Source organism: Salvelinus fontinalis, chromosome 5, assembly GCF_029448725.1.
Source record: "Salvelinus fontinalis isolate EN_2023a chromosome 5, ASM2944872v1, whole genome shotgun sequence".
Lineage (NCBI taxonomy): Eukaryota > Metazoa > Chordata > Actinopteri > Salmoniformes > Salmonidae > Salvelinus > Salvelinus fontinalis.
In genome coordinates, this window is record NC_074669.1 from 56,096,493 (window position 1) to 56,114,020 (window position 17,528).

Genomic DNA, 17,528 nt, shown 5'->3' on the forward strand with positions numbered 1-17,528 from the left:
GGAGGGGAGGACCAGGGTACAGTTGGAGGGGAGGACCAGGGTACAGTTGGAGGGGAGGACTAGGGTACAGTTGGAGGGGAGGACTAGGGTACAGTTGGAGGGGAGGACTAGGGTACAGTTGGAGGGGAGGACTAGGGTACAGTTGGAGGGGAGGACTAGGGTACAGTTGGAGGGGAGGACTAGGGTACAGTTGGAGGGGAGGACCAGGGTACAGTTGGAGGGGAGGACCAGGGTACAGTTGGAGGGGAGGACTAGGGTACAGTTGGAGGGGAGGACCAGGGTACAGTTGGAGGGGAGGAATAGGGTACAGTTGGAGGGGAGGAATAGGGTACAGTTGGAGGGGAGGAATAGGGTTAGCATTTTGTAAAAGGAGTTGAGACACACCTCTTTCCTGGTGCGTATGGCAGCATCCTGGATCAGTCGTCTGACGGCTTCATTCATCTTGTCCAGCTCCTCAGATTTCTGTTTCTCTCTCAACTGGGCCTGATAGGGAGATACATACCATCATCATCATCATCACCAGCATTATGCTGAATGACAGACAGAGATACATACCACCATCATCATCACCAGCATTATGCTGAATGACAGACAGAGATACATACCACCATCATCATCATCACCAGAGTTATGCTGAATGACAGACAGTCCCTGACCAGACAGAGATACATACCACCATCATCATCATCACCAGAGTTATGCTAAATGACAGACAGTCCCTGACCGGACAGAGATACATACCACCATCATCATCATCATCATCACCAGAGTTATGCTGAATGACAGACAGTCCCTGACCGGACAGAGATACATACCACCATCATCATCATCATCATCATCATCACCAGAGTTATGCTGAATGACAGACAGTCCCTGACCGGACAGAGATACATACCACCATCATCATCATCATCACCAGCGTTATGCTGAATGACAGACAATCCCTGACCAGACAGAGATACATACCACCATCATCATCATCATCACCAGAGTTATGCTGAATGACAGACAGTCCCTGACCAGACAGAGATACATACCACCATCATCATCATCACCAGAGTTATGCTGAATGACAGACAGTCCCTGACCAGACAGAGATACATACCACCATCATCATCATCACCAGCGTTATGCTGAATGACAGACAGTCCCTGACCAGACAGAGATACATACCACCATCATCATCATCACCAGAGTTATGCTGAATGACAGACAGTCCCTGACCAGACAGAGATACATACCACCATCATCATCATCACCAGAGTTATGCTGAATGACAGACAGTCCCTGACCAGACAGAGATACATACCACCATCATCATCATCACCAGAGTTATGCTGAATGACAGACAGTCCCTGACCAGACAGAGATACATACCACCATCATCATCATCACCAGCGTTATGCTGAATGACAGATAGTCCCTGACCAGACAGAGAGGGGAGTAAAGGGTGTGAAGGAAGGGGTAGAGGGGGTTGTCTGACCTGGTGAGACAGAGAGAGGTTAGATTGTGTCCATAGAAGCAGACCGTATCATTAGAAGACTATGTACCTGGTCCTTCTGTAGAGAGGCCTCCTCAGCCAGCTGGATGGAGTCTCTGACCTTGGAGAAGGCCTCGTAGCGCTCCTCCTCCAGAGAGGCACAGCGCACCTGCAGCTCCCCCACCTGACGGGTACACCTCGTTATACACCGCGCTATTTAGCTACATGACCTTGCAGATACTTGTTAAAATAGGGATGCCAAAAACTAGTGTTCCCCACCTGCCTCTCCCACACCACCTGCTCCCTGCGTACACTCTCTGCCTCCTGACTAGCTGCCTTCAACCTGCAGGAGACAGAAAGTGTTCAGCAAAAGGGAAAAGTAGAAGGAATTGAAGCGAGATGCACTCAGCCAGCTGTGGAAGAGTCCGGAAGAGGAACTGGAGTGAGGATTACGGGTGTGTTTCACCTGGCCTCTAGCTGACTGAGGGCTGACTGGAGATGGTGGAGTCTTTGATCTGAGGCCTCCTCTCTACCATGAGCCTCTGCTGCATCGTCCTCCTACACACACAATAAAGGGACTTCGGTTATATTCTGCTATGGTAAACTACGGTAGAGAACTATGTCATGATGTTGCCTGCTTGGGTACTGCAAACCCCATCCCCCTCTCCCTGCCTCTCCCTTTCCACCACAACCCATGCGGTGATCACAGAGAGATGTCGTAAATTCCTGAGAATCCCCCCACCACAAACAGTATTAAGAGGGTAAACTTTCAGGACAAAGGAATTCTCTTCCACCTCACAGAACTTGGGGTACGAACATATTTCATATTCCTGCAAAAGTATGAAATATCGGTGGACAGTCCAGCTATGAACCGGTCCATTTGTCCCCATGTGGGAAACTCATGTGAGACTGTGGGACCACATTACCATACCGCTGTTTATATAATAACCTCAGATATGAGGTTTACATCTGTTTGTTGTATAAAATGAATGAGTGAGTATGATACTGTTTGTATAATTGTGTAATATGATTTTGAACTGTTTAATGAAGAAAAATACAACTCCCTGTTGTATTTGAACTAAATCCAAGGACCGCCCCTGAGCCAGTTGGGTCAGAGACCATGGAACCACCCCTCTCTGCTATCTGAATAAAAGCCCACTTTAAGAAATTACCATTGAGACCATGTTTATCCTCAATGGGGAGAACGAAGGTTGAATGTAACATTGCTGAAGTTTTAACCATACCACGTGGTTAAAACTCTTAAGACGAATGAGAACAAGTCTTTGATATTGACTACTAGTCTGCAGCTAGGAATTCGGTATCATTGAACACGAAGACAACCGCCGAAACAAGCGTTCTATAACGAATGTCACTCTGAACAATCCACAATAACTACGACAGAAGGAGCTCTGTTACGTTCCCCAGTTTCTGTGTTCTGTTTTGTATTTGAGTGTGTGTTTCAGGAGATGGCTTCCTGAGGCTAATTGGTGATTGGAGCTGACCCCGCCCCCTCGTCAAGAAGCAGCTGACTCTAATCACCATTGCCACCTGAAGATAAAAGCCAGTGTTCTGCCCAGGAGATGTGGAGAGAGAGGAGATGAGATTTGGAGTAGAGATTTGGAGATTGAGAGAGAAAAATTAGATTGTGATATAGTGTGGGTTGGGTATCAGAAAGTGTGGTATGTTATGTTGTTGTTGGTAGCAGTTTTTCTATGTCCTGTGTTTGTGAAATCATTAATAATTACTCTGTTTCATTTGTTCCCAGGGGGGAAGGAGAAGGCACTTTGGGAGTGCTTAGGCAAGAGGCCCGAGGGCATACATATACCCGTAGTATATTTACTGTCTAGGCACACTAGGTAAGACCTGGGCGGACCACCCCCTGTATTTTGGTTAGGGCACCAGACGGTGCTAAGTTAGGTAAGTTAAGTGGGTAGGCAGGTTAGATAGGAGAGGGGGAACTTTGATATTTACTTTCTTTGCTTTGGTTCCGTCCAGCCCCTTTTCCCCATATTACCATGTAAGAAAATAAATTCTAGTAAACGGTAAATTCTGCTTTTGTGTCATCCTTACTCGCACCTACAGTCCATACCTCTTGCACTTCAGAGAGTTGAGTTGTAGCAGGGAGTTACGCACGCCTCTGAGAAGAGGGAACGCAACATAATGGGGGCTCATCCGGGATTCCATTAAACCCACCGGACCCTGCTGCACTGAGCTCTCTGTGGTTAGTGATGGTAGGTTGTGAGTTTGGATGACTTGTTTAGTTTGTGTTTTCAGTAAATTGCTGTGTACAAGATGGCTGCCTCAGCCATCTCCAAGTTCATTGAAGCGCCCTCTATTGATTGTTTGGTGAGGTTTCGAAAAGTAGACCTTATAGCTATAGCTGACCATTATGGATTTGTTATCCCTGAGAAAGCCCTAAAGGCTGAGCTTTTGGTGCTAGTCAGGGAGGGATTAGTAAGAGAAAGAATTCTCTCATTGAAAGGAGAGGAGACGGGTAGACTTTCCGATGCCAAGTCGGAGGACAGGGCAGAGGAAGGGGTTGCTCGTACCCCCTTTACATTGCCTCGATTCGATCCTTTATCTTCTGCTTCAGGTCGTTCAGACGCGACCGCTAGGCTAAAGGTGAGGCTGGCCCGGTTAGAAATGGAGCAAAAAGATAAAGAGAGACAAATGCATTTTGACCTTGAAATTAGGAAAATAGAAGCCGACAAGGAGGTGAGGATCCGACAACTGGAGATAGAAGCTGGCTCCAGTACGACTCCAAAAGCTGCTCAGCATCAAGCCCACTTTGATGTAAGTAAAAATATAGCTTTAGTCCCACCATTCCGAGAGTCGGAAGTGGATTCCTATTTTTCTGCATTTGAGCGTGTGGCCGCTGCGCTGCATTGGCCACTCGAGGTTTGGCCTCTCCTGTTACAATGTAAAATGTCTGGGAAAGCCCAGGAAGTAGTAGCTGCTCTCTCCCTGGAAGACAGTTTACACTATGATACAGTTAAAACTACCGTGTTGCGGGCTTATGAGTTGGTGCCTGAAGCTTATAGACAGCGCTTCAGGAACCACAAGAAACCCTCTCACCGTACTTTTGTTGAGTTTGCTAGGGACAAAGAGTCTCTGTTTAATCGATGGTGTTCAGCCAGCAAAGCAAACACCTTTGCTGATATTCGGGAGTTGATGCTGTTGGAGGATTTTAAAAGTAACCTCCCTGATAGAATTGTAGTTCATTTAAATGAACAGAAAGTGGTGACATTGGCCCAGGCAGCAGTGTTGGCAGATGAGTACGCTTTGACACACAAGACTGTCTTTGGTGCACCTCGTTTTGAAGGTAGACTGATTACGTCATCACTGCCTCATTCAGGTCGCTTTTCCTCTGACAAGCCTTTTCATGAAATCCGTGAATGTTTTTACTGTCACCAAAAGGGTCACGTGATTGCGGACTGCCCAGTTTTGAAAAATAAACCTAAACAGTCCCAGTCACCATCCCCAAAAAGGAAAAGTTTGGGTTTAGTCAAGTCTTTGGCTCGTCCGTTGGTCCGAGGTATTGATTCAGCATTTGAGAAATCGGATCCTGTTTATGCTCCGTTTATTTCTGCCGGTTGTGTTTCCTTAACTGGAGAACAAGCTGATCAAAAGCCAATTAAAATCTTACGAGACACCGGGGCGGCGCAGTCAGTAATCATTACTGATGCTTTACCCTGGTCTCCTGAAACGTATTGTGGCTCACATGTTATATTACAGGGCATAGAGACAAAAACAGTACCTGTACCATTACACTGGGTCCACTTAGTGTCAGATTTGGTATCAGGACGTTTCCGTGTTGGTGTAGTGTCTACACTGCCAGTAAAAGGAGTCACATTGCTATTAGGGAATGATATTGCTGGTGGTAACGTTACTCCTGTGTTAGAGGTAGAAGACAACCCAGAAATCAGAACTACAGATGAGAAATTGGTTCAAGCATTTCCACATGTTTTTCCTGCTTGTGTGTTAACGAGGGCACAATCTCGCAAGCTTGGAGATGTGGTAGATTTGGCTAGTTCCATTTTTGAGAATGTTGAAGTAGAAGACAATGCACCGAGTATTCCTTCTGCAAGTCCGACAGTTTTTACTCCTGTAAAAACTAAAGGGGACTGCGAAATCGCGCCCCAATTACATGACATTCTTTTGTCTGTCACCCCTGAGAAGGTGATTGAATTTCAAAAAGGAGACACCAGTCTTCGTAAGTGTTTTGCTTCGGTAATTTCCATTGAAGAAGCTAAAACTAGAGAGACTGCCTACTTTATGGAAGCAGGAGTTTTGATGCGTAAATGGGCAGCTCATGACACCATTAATGACTGGAGTGAAGTGTGTCAAGTGGTTGTTCCTACACCGTTCCGACAGCAGGTGCTGTCACTCGCCCATGACCAGGCGTGGTCTGGACATTTGGGGATCACAAAGACTTATAACCGGGTCCTTCGTCATTTTTTCTGGCCAGGTTTGAAGACTGACGTGGTCCAATTTTGTAAAACATGTCACGTATGTCAACTCACTGGGAAAGCGAATCAAACAGTTCCTAGAGCACCGCTCTATCCGATTCCTGTGGTGGGGGAACCGTTTGAAAGAGTGATAGTTGATTGTGTAGGTCCGTTGCCGAAAACCAGGTCAGGTAACCAGTTCCTATTAACAATAATGTGCAGTGCTACTCGATACCCAGAGGCTATTCCTCTCCGTACTATTACGGCTAAGACTGTGGTGAAGGCACTGGTGAAGTTCTTCTCTACGTTTGGACTCCCTAAAGTAATCCAAACTGATCAGGGATCCAACTTCATGTCCAAAATGTTTTCAAATGTGTTAAAGACATTGTGTATTTCCCATCAGGTCTCAAGTCCGTATCATCCAGAGAGTCAAGGGGCTCTCGAACGCTGGCATCAGACGCTGAAGGCAATGCTACGCAAGTATTGTATGGATACCAGTACCGATTGGGATGAGGGGGTGCTCTTTGTCCTATTTGCTATTAGGGAAACGATACAAGAGTCCTTAGGGTTTAGCCCTGCTGACCTTGTGTTAGGACATACCCCAAGGGGTCCGCTGAAAGTGTTGAAGGAGCATATCTTATCTCCTACACCCAGTAGCGCCCCTAAAAATGTGTTGGATTATGTCAGTAAGATGCGGGAGAGACTGCACGCCGCATGTGCGTTAGCCCAAAAGTCTCTTTCCTCTTCGCAAAAACGCATGAAGGTGCATTATGACAAAAAGCTGTTGGCCGTTCTTTTGCACCAGGGGATCAAGTTTTAGTTTTGTTGCCAATTCCTGGCTCATCACTGTCAGCACGTTTTTCTGGACCATATCTGGTGGAAAAGAAACTCAGTGACACCAATTATGTGATAAAGACTCCAGATCGAAGGCGTTCTTCCCGTGTGTGTCATGTTAACATGCTAAAAGAATATTATGTACGTGACTCTCCAGACAGCTCCTTAAGTAAGCCGGTCCAGCCCGTCGTCTCCAGTGTGGCTGCGGTGGTGCTGAAGCCTGGCTGGGACCTAGAGGAGGATAAGGAGGATGGGTTGGAGTTACGCCATACGTTACAGCAGTGTGAACGCCTATGTAATTCAGAGATGCTGAAGAAGTTACCCTCTCAAATGGAACATTTGGATAACGATCAAACTAAGGACCTTATCCTATTGATAAACAGGTTTCTCAGTGTGTTTCAGGACGTTCCAAGTCGCACGTCCATCTTGGAACATGACGTGGATGTAGGGAATGCTGCTCCTATACGTCAGCATCCGTACCGGGTTAATACAAAGAAAAGGGAGGTAATGAAAAGTGAGGTAGCTTATTTATTACAGAATGACATGGCAAAACCCAGTAACAGCTCCTGGAGTTCCCCATGTATTCTTGTTCCTAAGCCTGACGGTACGTCCCGCTTATGCACGGACTATCGTCGAGTAAATGCAGTTACAAAGTCTGATTCTTTTCCTCTACCTCGATTAGATGACTGCATTGATAGAATTGGCTCTGCTGCTTACGTTAGTAAGTTAGATTTGTTAAAAGGTTATTGGCAGGTGCCTCTGACCTCTAGAGCTTCTGACATATCGGCTTTTGTTACGCCTGATAACTTTGTACAATACACTGTGATGCCCTTTGGCATGTGTAATGCACCTGCTACTTTTCAGCGTCTAGTTAACATTGTGTTTGCAGATGTGCCAAATTGTACTGCATACCTTGATGATGTGGTGATACATTCGTCTACTTGGTCTGATCATCTCTCCACTTTGAAAAGTGTGTTTCAGCGGTTGGAGAATGCTTCTTTAACCCTCAATTTGGCCAAGTGTGAGTTTGGGAAGGCTACGGTGACTTACTTAGGGAAACAAGTGGGACGAGGTCAAGTGCGCCCAGTAACTGGCAAGGTGGAGGCAATTGTTGCTTTTCCTGCTCCCACGACTCGACGCCAGTTGCGCAGATTCCTAGGGATGGTAGGGTACTATCGTACATTCTGTAAGAATTTCTCGACGGTAGTAGCTCCCCTTTCATCTCTGCTTAGTCCCAAGGTACCATTTAGGTGGTCCAAGGACTGTAACCATGCGTTTGAGTCCGCTAAAGCGCTACTTTGTAGTGCCCCAGTGCTTGCCGCCCCCAACTTTGACAAACCTTTTAAGTTGGAGGTTGACGCTAGTATAGTGGGGGTGGGTGCGGTTCTCTTACAGGAAGATGAAGACGGAGTGGATCGGCCCGTCAGTTTCTTCTCCCGTAAGTTCAACTCGTGTCAGTCAAGGTACTCCACAATTGAACAAGAGACGCTAGCTTTATTGCTAGCCTTACAGTTCTTTGAAGTATATGTGGGATCCAGTGCCTTGCCTGTAATGGTCTTCACGGACCATAATCCTTTAGTGTTCTTGAAGCAAATGTACAATCAGAACCGCCGCCTTATGCGGTGGGCTCTGATTGTACAAGGATTTAATGTACAGATAGCCTATGTGAAGGGCTCAGCGAATGTGGTTGCTGACGCTCTATCACGGGTTTACTAACTGGGGAAGCGTTGGTTTTTGTTATTACAAACTGTATGTTTGCAATTTTTGTGGTGGGCGTGTTACGTTCCCCAGTTTCTGTGTTCTGTTTTGTATTTGAGTGTGTGTTTCAGGAGATGGCTTCCTGAGGCTAATTGGTGATTGGAGCTGACCCCGCCCCCTCGTCAAGAAGCAGCTGACTCTAATCACCATTGCCACCTGAAGATAAAAGCCAGTGTTCTGCCCCAAGAGATTGGAGAGATTGAGAGAGGAGAGATTTGGAGATTGAGAGAGAGAAAAATTAGATTGTGATATAGTGTGGGTTGTGTATCAGAAAGTGTGGTATGTACTGTTGTTGTTGTTGGTAGCAGTTTTTCTATGTCCTGTGTTTGTGAAATCATTAATAATTACTCTGTTTCATTTGTTCCCAGGGGGGAAGGAGAAGGCACTTTGGGAGTGCTTAGGCAAGAGGCCCGAGGGCATACATATACCCGTAGTATATTTACTGTCTAGGCACACTAGGTAAGACCTGGGCGGACCACCCCCTGTATTTTGGTTAGGGCACCAGACGGTGCTAAGTTAGGTAAGTTAAGTGGGTAGGCAGGTTAGATAGGAGAGGGGGAACTTTGATATTTACTTTCTTTGCTTTGGTTCCGTCCAGCCCCTTTTCCCCATATTACCATGTAAGAAAATAAATTCTAGTAAACGGTAAATTCTGCTTTTGTGTCATCCTTACTCGCACCTACAGTCCATACCTCTTGCACTTCAGAGAGTTGAGTTGTAGCAGGGAGTTGCGTTCCCTCTTCTCAGAGGCGTGCGTAACAAGCTCCAACAAAACGAACTTCTCTCCGACGATCAAGACGACACAAACATTGAGCGTAAATATATATATATTGATTGCAATTGTTCCCGAATGAGTGAGCGTTCATGTGTAAGGATTAGCATGTCAATTGTTATAAAGAGTATACTCTGTAGTGACTTCTGAATCAACCCCCATCCATCCCTTTTGTCTAACAAGCCGCCATGCCGGTTCAGCCCACTAGGGCATATTGCTCCCATCATTTCATGTAACTATTTTAAGTTTGTTTGTTTGTTTATGCATTTCTGTGAATTAATTAGTTAGTAATAAATAAATGATTTAAGACAATTGATGTATGGATGACTCATAGTGAAGACTGGGTTCGTTCAGATAATCAACGATTTACGACGTTTGGAATGAGACTGACGAGGTAGAGTAAATAAATCATTAATTAGAAGACTATTGATCAGATATGAAAATATCTGAAAGGTTATATTGGGAAATTATAACTTTGTAATCTAATAACTTTCCCTGGTGCCCTCGAATTCATAGTTAATTAGTTACGTTATTACTCAAGTGATAGCGTAATCCCTAATTACAGGAATCTTTTATAAAAACTATAAGTCTTCAATTTAACGATAGCAAAGACACGACAACTATAAGCCCTATTGTTTCCCTACCCGTCTCTGTATCTGCTCCTGGACGTTCTGCATCAGCTTGGTCATCTCCTCCACCTTGGCTGTGGCCATCCTCAGATCTGCTTTGGCCGATCTGCAGTAGGAGTGGAAAGAGAGAAACAAATAAACCCTGCTCTCTGCAGTAGCACTGCCTGAGCTGTGCAGCAGCTGAAGAGCTACATTCCTGAGAGCCATTTTGGATCTAAATGTAGGAGGCCATTTTGGATCTGTAGTAGTGTGTACCTGAGCTGGTTGCGTAGCTCCTCCATCTCAGTGCTCTGTTCTGTCAGCGTCTTCAGGAACTGCTGGTTGGTCTAAGTGTGGCACGAGAGACACGCGCGCCGGTGAGGCATGATGGCTTCAGTACACACACACACTAAACTTCTCACAAACACCAAATGTCTCACACACAACTCCTCAGTCCTCACACTACAATACAGAAGCACTACCTGGTAGACAGAAACAGAGAGAGGAAAGCCCTTGCCTCACCCCTCATTAAAGATGTAGAAGATGGATACATTACTCTCCAGAAGCAGAAGGCAGGTGTGTGTGAGGTAAACCTGTACTGTCATATTAGTTTACAGGCAAGTCTCTGTCGTAACAGTATCTAGAAAAGCCAGTTAGCGGGCAAGTGAGTAAGGAAGTCAGAATGATAGTGTGTGTAACAAGCATGGGGCAAAGCTGGGAGAGCAAAGGGATTAGGCTCCTTCCTGTCTGCAAACACTAAGCCCCACTGCCTGACTGACTGACTGACTGACTGACTGACTGACTGACTGACTGCTTGCCTGCCTTACTGGTCTAGTTAGTGTTGGTGTGTTCTAGCCATGTGTAAAACAGATTCCTTATTTACCAATGACCCAATATTCTACATTCTATATAGCAAACACTATTATAACGTTACACACACATATATTTGACCAAGTGATTGGCTGCAACTTACAGATTCCAGTTTCTGATTGGTGACTTGGAGTTTCTGGATGTGCTGCTGGAATTGGATGAGTTGATCCTATGACAAAAATAATAAAGGGGCGGGGTTAATGGCAACTTCCCTCACATCACTTCCTCTTAGACAACGACATTGAATTAATCATGAACTACGGACACAAAGTAAAACTCTCAACTTGTACTAACTTCTAGCATTACAGAGGTTTAGAAGCAGCAACGATCAGCTCCACTCACTGATCTCAATGGGGGCGGGATGAGCTCCACAACAACGCTGCCCTCTGGGGGCCAAACTGGGAGAACGTCTACCTTGAGGCGCTGTTGCTCGGCAACATGGAGCTGTCCGTCAGAGGTGGTTATCTGGTAGAGCTGCTGTAAACGGTCCAGCTCCTGGGCTGAGGCCTGCCACAGCTCCATTGCCTGGTCTCGCTCCTACACACACACACACACACACACACACACACACACACACTTCAATATATACACACTTCAATATATACACACTACATTTTAGTCACTCAGCATATGCTCTCATCCAGAGAGCCTTACAGTAGGGTGTATTATAATGCAGGTAACACACACACGCCATATCGTCCCACACACACACACACACGCCATATCGTCCCACACACACACACGCCATATCGTCCCACACACACACACGCCATATCGTCCCACACACACACGCCATATCGTCACACACACACACGCCATATCGTCCTACACAACATATCATCACACACACACGTGGAGGTGTTTAGATGAACCTGTACAGAGAGCTGGATCTGTTCGTGAAGGTTGCTGATGAGCCCCTCGTCCCCCAGTGCGCCCCCCTCCACCCCTGGTCCTGTACTGACTGGGAGGGTCTGCAGCTGCCTCTCTACAGACTCCCTCAGCTCAGCATGCAGCCTGGATGGGAGATGGCCACACACACACACAGCATTAAGTTACCTCATTGATGTAAAAAGGGACTGGCATGCTGTGGTCTGAGTACTGAAGTTTAAACCGTACCGTTCATTCTCCTTGACCACCGTGTCCAGCTTCAGTCTGATGGCAGTCATCTGCATCTTGGAGTTCAAAGTGGGAGGTAAAGATTAAATGTCCATCACTTTGGAAGTAGATTGTAGTCAATCATAAAATATCTCCATTGTAAAACACAATCCTTTCATTTTATTATAGTCAAACTCCAAAAGACTCATGAACAGAACAGAACAGTGAGAATTTGGACAAATGTTCACCTGGTAGCTCTGCAGTTGTTCAGTCATGTCATCCATGTGACGGTCATACTCTGATAGGAGGGGAGCCATTATACTGGAACACATCCACAAACCACAACACTGGAATCACCTTCATCAGACTGGAACACAACCACAATACTGGAAATCACCTATATCAGACTGGAACACAATACTGGAAATCACCTATATCAGACTGGAATCACCTTCATCAGACTGGAACACAACCACAATACTGTTAATCACCTATATCAGACTGGAATCACCTTCATCAAACTGGAACACAACCACAATACTGTTAATCACCTATATCAGACTGGAATCACCTTCATCAGACTGGAACACAACCACAATACTGGAAATCACCTATATCAGACTGGAATCACCTTCATCAGACTGGAACACAACCACAACACTGGAAATCACCTATATTAGACTGGAATCACCTTCATCAAACTGGAACACAACCACAATACTGTTAATCACCTATATCAGACTGGAATCACCTTCATCAGACTGGAACACAACCACAATACTGGAAATCACCTATATCAGACTGGAATCACCTTCATCAGACTGGAACACAACCACAACACTGGAAATCACCTATATCAGACTGGAATCACCTTCATCAAACTGGAACACAACCACAACACTGGAAATCACCTATATCAGACTGGAACACAACCACAATACTGTAAATCACCTATATTAGACTGGAACACAACCACAATACTGTTAATCACCTATATTAGACTGGAACACAACCACAATACTGTAAATCACCTATATTAGACTGGAACACAACCACAATACTGTAAATCACCTATATTAGACTGGAACACAACCACAATACTGTAAATCACCTATATTAGACTGGAACACAACCACAATACTGTAAATCACCTATATTAGACTGGAACACAACCACAATACTGTAAATCACCTATATTAGACTGGAACACAACCACAATACTGTAAATCACCTATATTAGACTGGAACACAATACTGTAAATCACCTATATTAGACTGGAACACAATACTGTAAATCACCTATATTAGACTGGAATCACCTTCATCCGACTGGAACACAACACTGGAAATCACCTATATTAGACTCGAATCACCTATATCAGACTGGAATCACCTATATCAGACTGGAAAGGCCTATTGCTAATTTGTCAAACACTTATCCAGAGCAACTTATTCAATGCATTCAACTATAGGTGGGTAAGAAAACCAAAAATCATAGTCATTGTAAGTAAACTTTTTATTTTACATTTAATTTAACACTACCGACCTGTATCATTTTTCAAATATAGATATTCTGACTCAAATAGTTCACGTCGTCTAGTGACCCACCAAATAAACAACAATGTTTGTAAAAACAGTTGTTGTAATTGTGAATCGCACGTGGCCGAGGAAATTGCAACAAAAACATAAACTTCGCTAACTCTAGCCCTGCTGACGTAAAAAGTTATAGACCAACTAAACTTGATGGTTTTCTTCCAGTCAATAGTTAAACATCACCTTTATAAACTGTGATAAAGATGTAAATGGATAACAGAGAAAACATCTACACTGTTACATTAGAGAATCAAAGGTCTCCTGGTCAGTACAGGTGAGTGTCTATCACGTGTGGCCTTCGGAACAGGTGTCACGTGTGGCCTTCGGAACAGGTGTCACGTGTGGCCTTCGGAACAGGTGTCACGTGTGGCCTTCGGAACAGGTGTCACGTGTGGCCTTCGGAACAGGTGTCACGTGTGGCCTTCGGAACAGGTGTCACGTGTGGCCTTCGGAACAGGTGTCACGTGTGGCCTTCGGAACAGGTGTCACGTGTGGCCTTCGGAACAGGTGTCACGTGTGGCCTTCGGAACAGGTGTCACGTGTGGCCTTAGGAACAGGTGTCACGTGTGGCCTTAGGAACAGGTGTCACGTGTGGCCTTAGGAACAGGTGTCACGTGTGGCCTTAGGAACAGGTGTCACGTGTGGCCTTAGGAACAGGTGTCACGTGTGGCCTTAGGAACAGGTGTCACGTGTGGCCTTAGGAACAGGTGTCACGTGTGGCCTTAGGAACAGGTGTCACGTGTGGCCTTAGGAACAGGTGTCACGTGTGGCCTTAGGAACAGGTGTCACGTGTGGCCTTAGGAACAGGTGTCACGTGTGGCCTTAGGAACAGGTGTCACGTGTGGCCTTAGGAACAGGTGTCACGTGTGGCCTTAGGAACAGGTGTCACGTGTGGCCTTAGGAACAGGTGTCACGTGTGGCCTTAGGAACAGGTGTCACGTGTGGCCTTAGGAACAGGTGTCACGTGTTGTCTTAGGAACAGGTGTCACGTGTTGTCTTAGGAACAGGTATCACGTGTTGTCTTAGGAACAGGTATCACGTGTTGTCTTAGGAACAGGTATCACGTGTTGTCTTAGGAACAGGTGTCACGTGTGGCCTTAGGAACAGGTGTCACGTGTGGCCTTAGGAACAGGTGTCACGTGTGGCCTTAGGAACAGGTGTCACGTGTGGCCTTAGGAACAGGTGTCACGTGTTGTCTTAGGAACAGGTGTCACGTGTTGTCTTAGGAACAGGTATCACGTGTTGTCTTAGGAACAGGTATCACGTGTTGTCTTAGGAACAGGTATCACGTGTTGTCTTAGGAACAGGTATCACGTGTTGTCTTAGGAACAGGTATCACGTGTTGTCTTAGGAACAGGTATCATGTGTTGTCTTAGGAACAGGTATCATGTGTTGTCTTAGGAACAGGTATCATGTGTTGTCTTAGGAACAGGTATCATGTGTTGTCTTAGGAACAGGTATCACGTGTTGTCTTAGGAACAGGTATCACGTGTTGTCTTAGGAACAGGTATCACGTGTTGTCTTAGGAACAGGTATCACGTGTTGTCTTAGGAACAGGTATCATGTGTTGTCTTAGGAACAGGTATCATGTGTTGTCTTAGGAACAGGTATCATGTGTTGTCTTAGGAACAGGTATCATGTGTTGTCTTAGGAACAGGTATCATGTGTTGTCTTAGGAACAGGTATCATGTGTTGTCTTAGGAACAGGTATCACTTGTTGGTGGTATGAGGTTTATCATATTTTAACTCTCCATCTTTGAATGTGCTGTAGATCAGAGCTCGACATATTTTGCAAGATGGGTGTAAAAAGTCTCCAGATGGGATGGTGAGAGATGTCTTCCATGTCCAATGAAATTGGACTATACGTAGCCGCAACATATACAGTCAAGTGTTGCAACAGTAAAACGCTGGTCATCAGCGTTGACATCTTTCTGTTGGTTCTCATCATTAGAAGAGGGCAGTGAGAAGAAGAAAAAAGTGAACATTCATAATTTCCTTCACTGTTGTCGTGTCAATCTTGGCTTTGACCCTTGGTCTTACTTCGGACCGGTGGTGAAACAGCTAGCCCACCCTCAGCAAAACATGACCTTTAACCTTTAAGCCCCTGGAACATGGGTTGTGTTCCATATGACACCCTACTCCACTACTTCTGAACAGAACCCTATGGGCAGCGCACTGATGAAAAGTAGTGCACTATTTTGTGAATAGGGTGCCATTTAGGGGACACACGTAAGCTTTGGTTCCTAAAGAGGGCCATGTCACTGTTGGGTGACAGCGGGGCTCGGGTTGTTCCTCTCTTACCTCTGGTCAGACAGCCAGGGGGCTGGGGTCTCTGTGTGTGTCTCCTCTTCACCCTGCAGAAACAGACCATTTAGAAAGCTTTCAGGCCTGACTCCTAGTATTACTCAAAATCTAATGGATTTTATCATCTAGGCCATATTTTGTGGTTTATCTTTTTGGCAGTGTGCAGCAGTGGTGGAAAATGTACCCAATTGTAAAAGTAAAGATACCTTAATAGAAAAATGACTCAAGTAAAAGTGAGTCATCTGGTAAAATAATACTTCAGTAAAAGTCTACAAGTATTTGGCTTTAAATATACTTAAGTATCAAAAGTAAATGTAATTGCTAAATGTATCATTTCAAATTCCTTACATAAATCAAACAGATGGCATCTTGTTTTATTTAATTTACAGATATCCAGGGTCACGCTGGAACACTAAGACATAATTTACAAACGAAGCATGTGTGTTTATTGAGTCCACCAGATCAGAGGCAGTAGGGATGACCAGGGATGTTCTCTTGATACGTGTGTAAATTGGACCATTTTCCTGTCCTGCTAAGCATTCAAAATGTAACGAGTACTTTTGGGTGTCAGGAAAATTGTATGGAGTAAAAAGTATATTATTTTCTTTGGGAATGTAGTGAAGTAAAAGTAGTAAAAAATGTAACAGTAAAGTACAGATACCCAAAAAAACAACTTAAGTAAAAAATACTTTAGTAATTTTACACCACTGCTTTGCAGTATAGGCTACCAGCTAATGTTTGACCATTGCTAACGAACATTGGTTTACATTTTGGCAGTGTCGACTACAACTGATGAATAATAGACTACTGCTATATCACAGCAAAACCCTTTCACACCTTACAGTACCTGTGGTGCTGATGTGGCTTGAGAGCGGTGCCTATCCTGATAGTGACTCAAGGCACAGTTCAGCCTTTGGACTGCAATGATAAATTCAGTATGAAATCAGATGCTAAACAATGATATATATATAATATGCAAAGCTTATGAAAAGGGTATGGCTGTGGGCTAGCTGCAATGCAACCAAGAGAATTTTGACATTGTGCTGGACTCTTTCAAAAGTCTCCTGGTTGCATCACATGGTTAGTATGGATATGACAACAAGACTAGTAGCTAGTATTCAGAGAATATCCAATTAACCTTGATCACGCAAAAACTCGACTTCAGTGGACATCTTGCAATGAATCTGCACAAGAAAAGACCGCACATATTACTTAACAAGAGATAGATAGTTAACTATAGTTACCGTAAACCATACATGCCCTCTGTCTTGCTAGTTTCGCCACAAGCTAACTACAAACACAACACAGGCTTGTACAATCAACAGGTGGTTTTCAAAAGATTCGGGGAGTAAGATAGTTGATTTACTGGGCGAGCCCTTGTCATGACCCTGAAAAACAACGATGTTGTTTAATGTTTACTGATAACTGGCGGGTTACTAGGCGTAACTAACAAGCCACAGGAATTAGCTAAGCAAATTTTGAGTCAGCAGGCACTGACTGCTGTGTGATATCGTGTGAGCGACAAACATTTCGATGAGTAAAAACAGCTTTTCGCTTGCACATATCACGTAATCTGACCAAATAATGTTGGCTACAAGCTATACGATTAATTGTGCGATGTGAAATTCCATCTTTACACCAAAGCAAACAAATTAAACTAACCGTGTAATTTCTCGATAATCCTTCCGCCGTCGATTTAAAGAAGGGCACCGCTGAAAAACCAATCACAAAAAAGAAGTGCAACCGCCTATTCTGCCCCCATAAAT

At 44.7% G+C, this 17,528-nt stretch overlaps 1 protein-coding gene across 2 annotated transcripts in view; it reads right to left on the bottom strand.

The window, feature by feature from the left end:
• Positions 1–17,509, bottom strand: part of sclt1 (sodium channel and clathrin linker 1) — a 102,832-nt gene extending 85,323 nt beyond the window's left edge. The window contains exons 1-15 of one of the 2 annotated variants that reach the window (XM_055923989.1): positions 17,425–17,509; positions 16,901–16,946; positions 16,610–16,680; positions 15,760–15,812; positions 12,114–12,186; positions 11,887–11,942; positions 11,643–11,784; positions 11,185–11,307; positions 10,874–10,939; positions 10,177–10,247; positions 9,937–10,027; positions 1,947–2,038; positions 1,760–1,823; positions 1,551–1,664; positions 385–483 (exon numbers count right to left, since the gene is read on the bottom strand). In XM_055923989.1, the coding sequence (XP_055779964.1) occupies positions 385–483; positions 1,551–1,664; positions 1,760–1,823; positions 1,947–2,038; positions 9,937–10,027; positions 10,177–10,247; positions 10,874–10,939; positions 11,185–11,307; positions 11,643–11,784; positions 11,887–11,942; positions 12,114–12,186; positions 15,760–15,812; positions 16,610–16,680; positions 16,901–16,934 (1,149 nt within the window). In that variant the 5' untranslated portion in view covers positions 16,935–16,946; positions 17,425–17,509. Of the gene's footprint in view, positions 1–384; positions 484–1,550; positions 1,665–1,759; positions 1,824–1,946; positions 2,039–9,936; positions 10,028–10,176; positions 10,248–10,873; positions 10,940–11,112; positions 11,308–11,642; positions 11,785–11,886; positions 11,943–12,113; positions 12,187–15,759; positions 15,813–16,609; positions 16,681–16,900; positions 16,947–17,424 lie in introns of both variants that reach the window. The other variant, XM_055923988.1, reaches the window with a different exon arrangement.
• Positions 17,510–17,528: the final 19 nt, after the last annotated feature.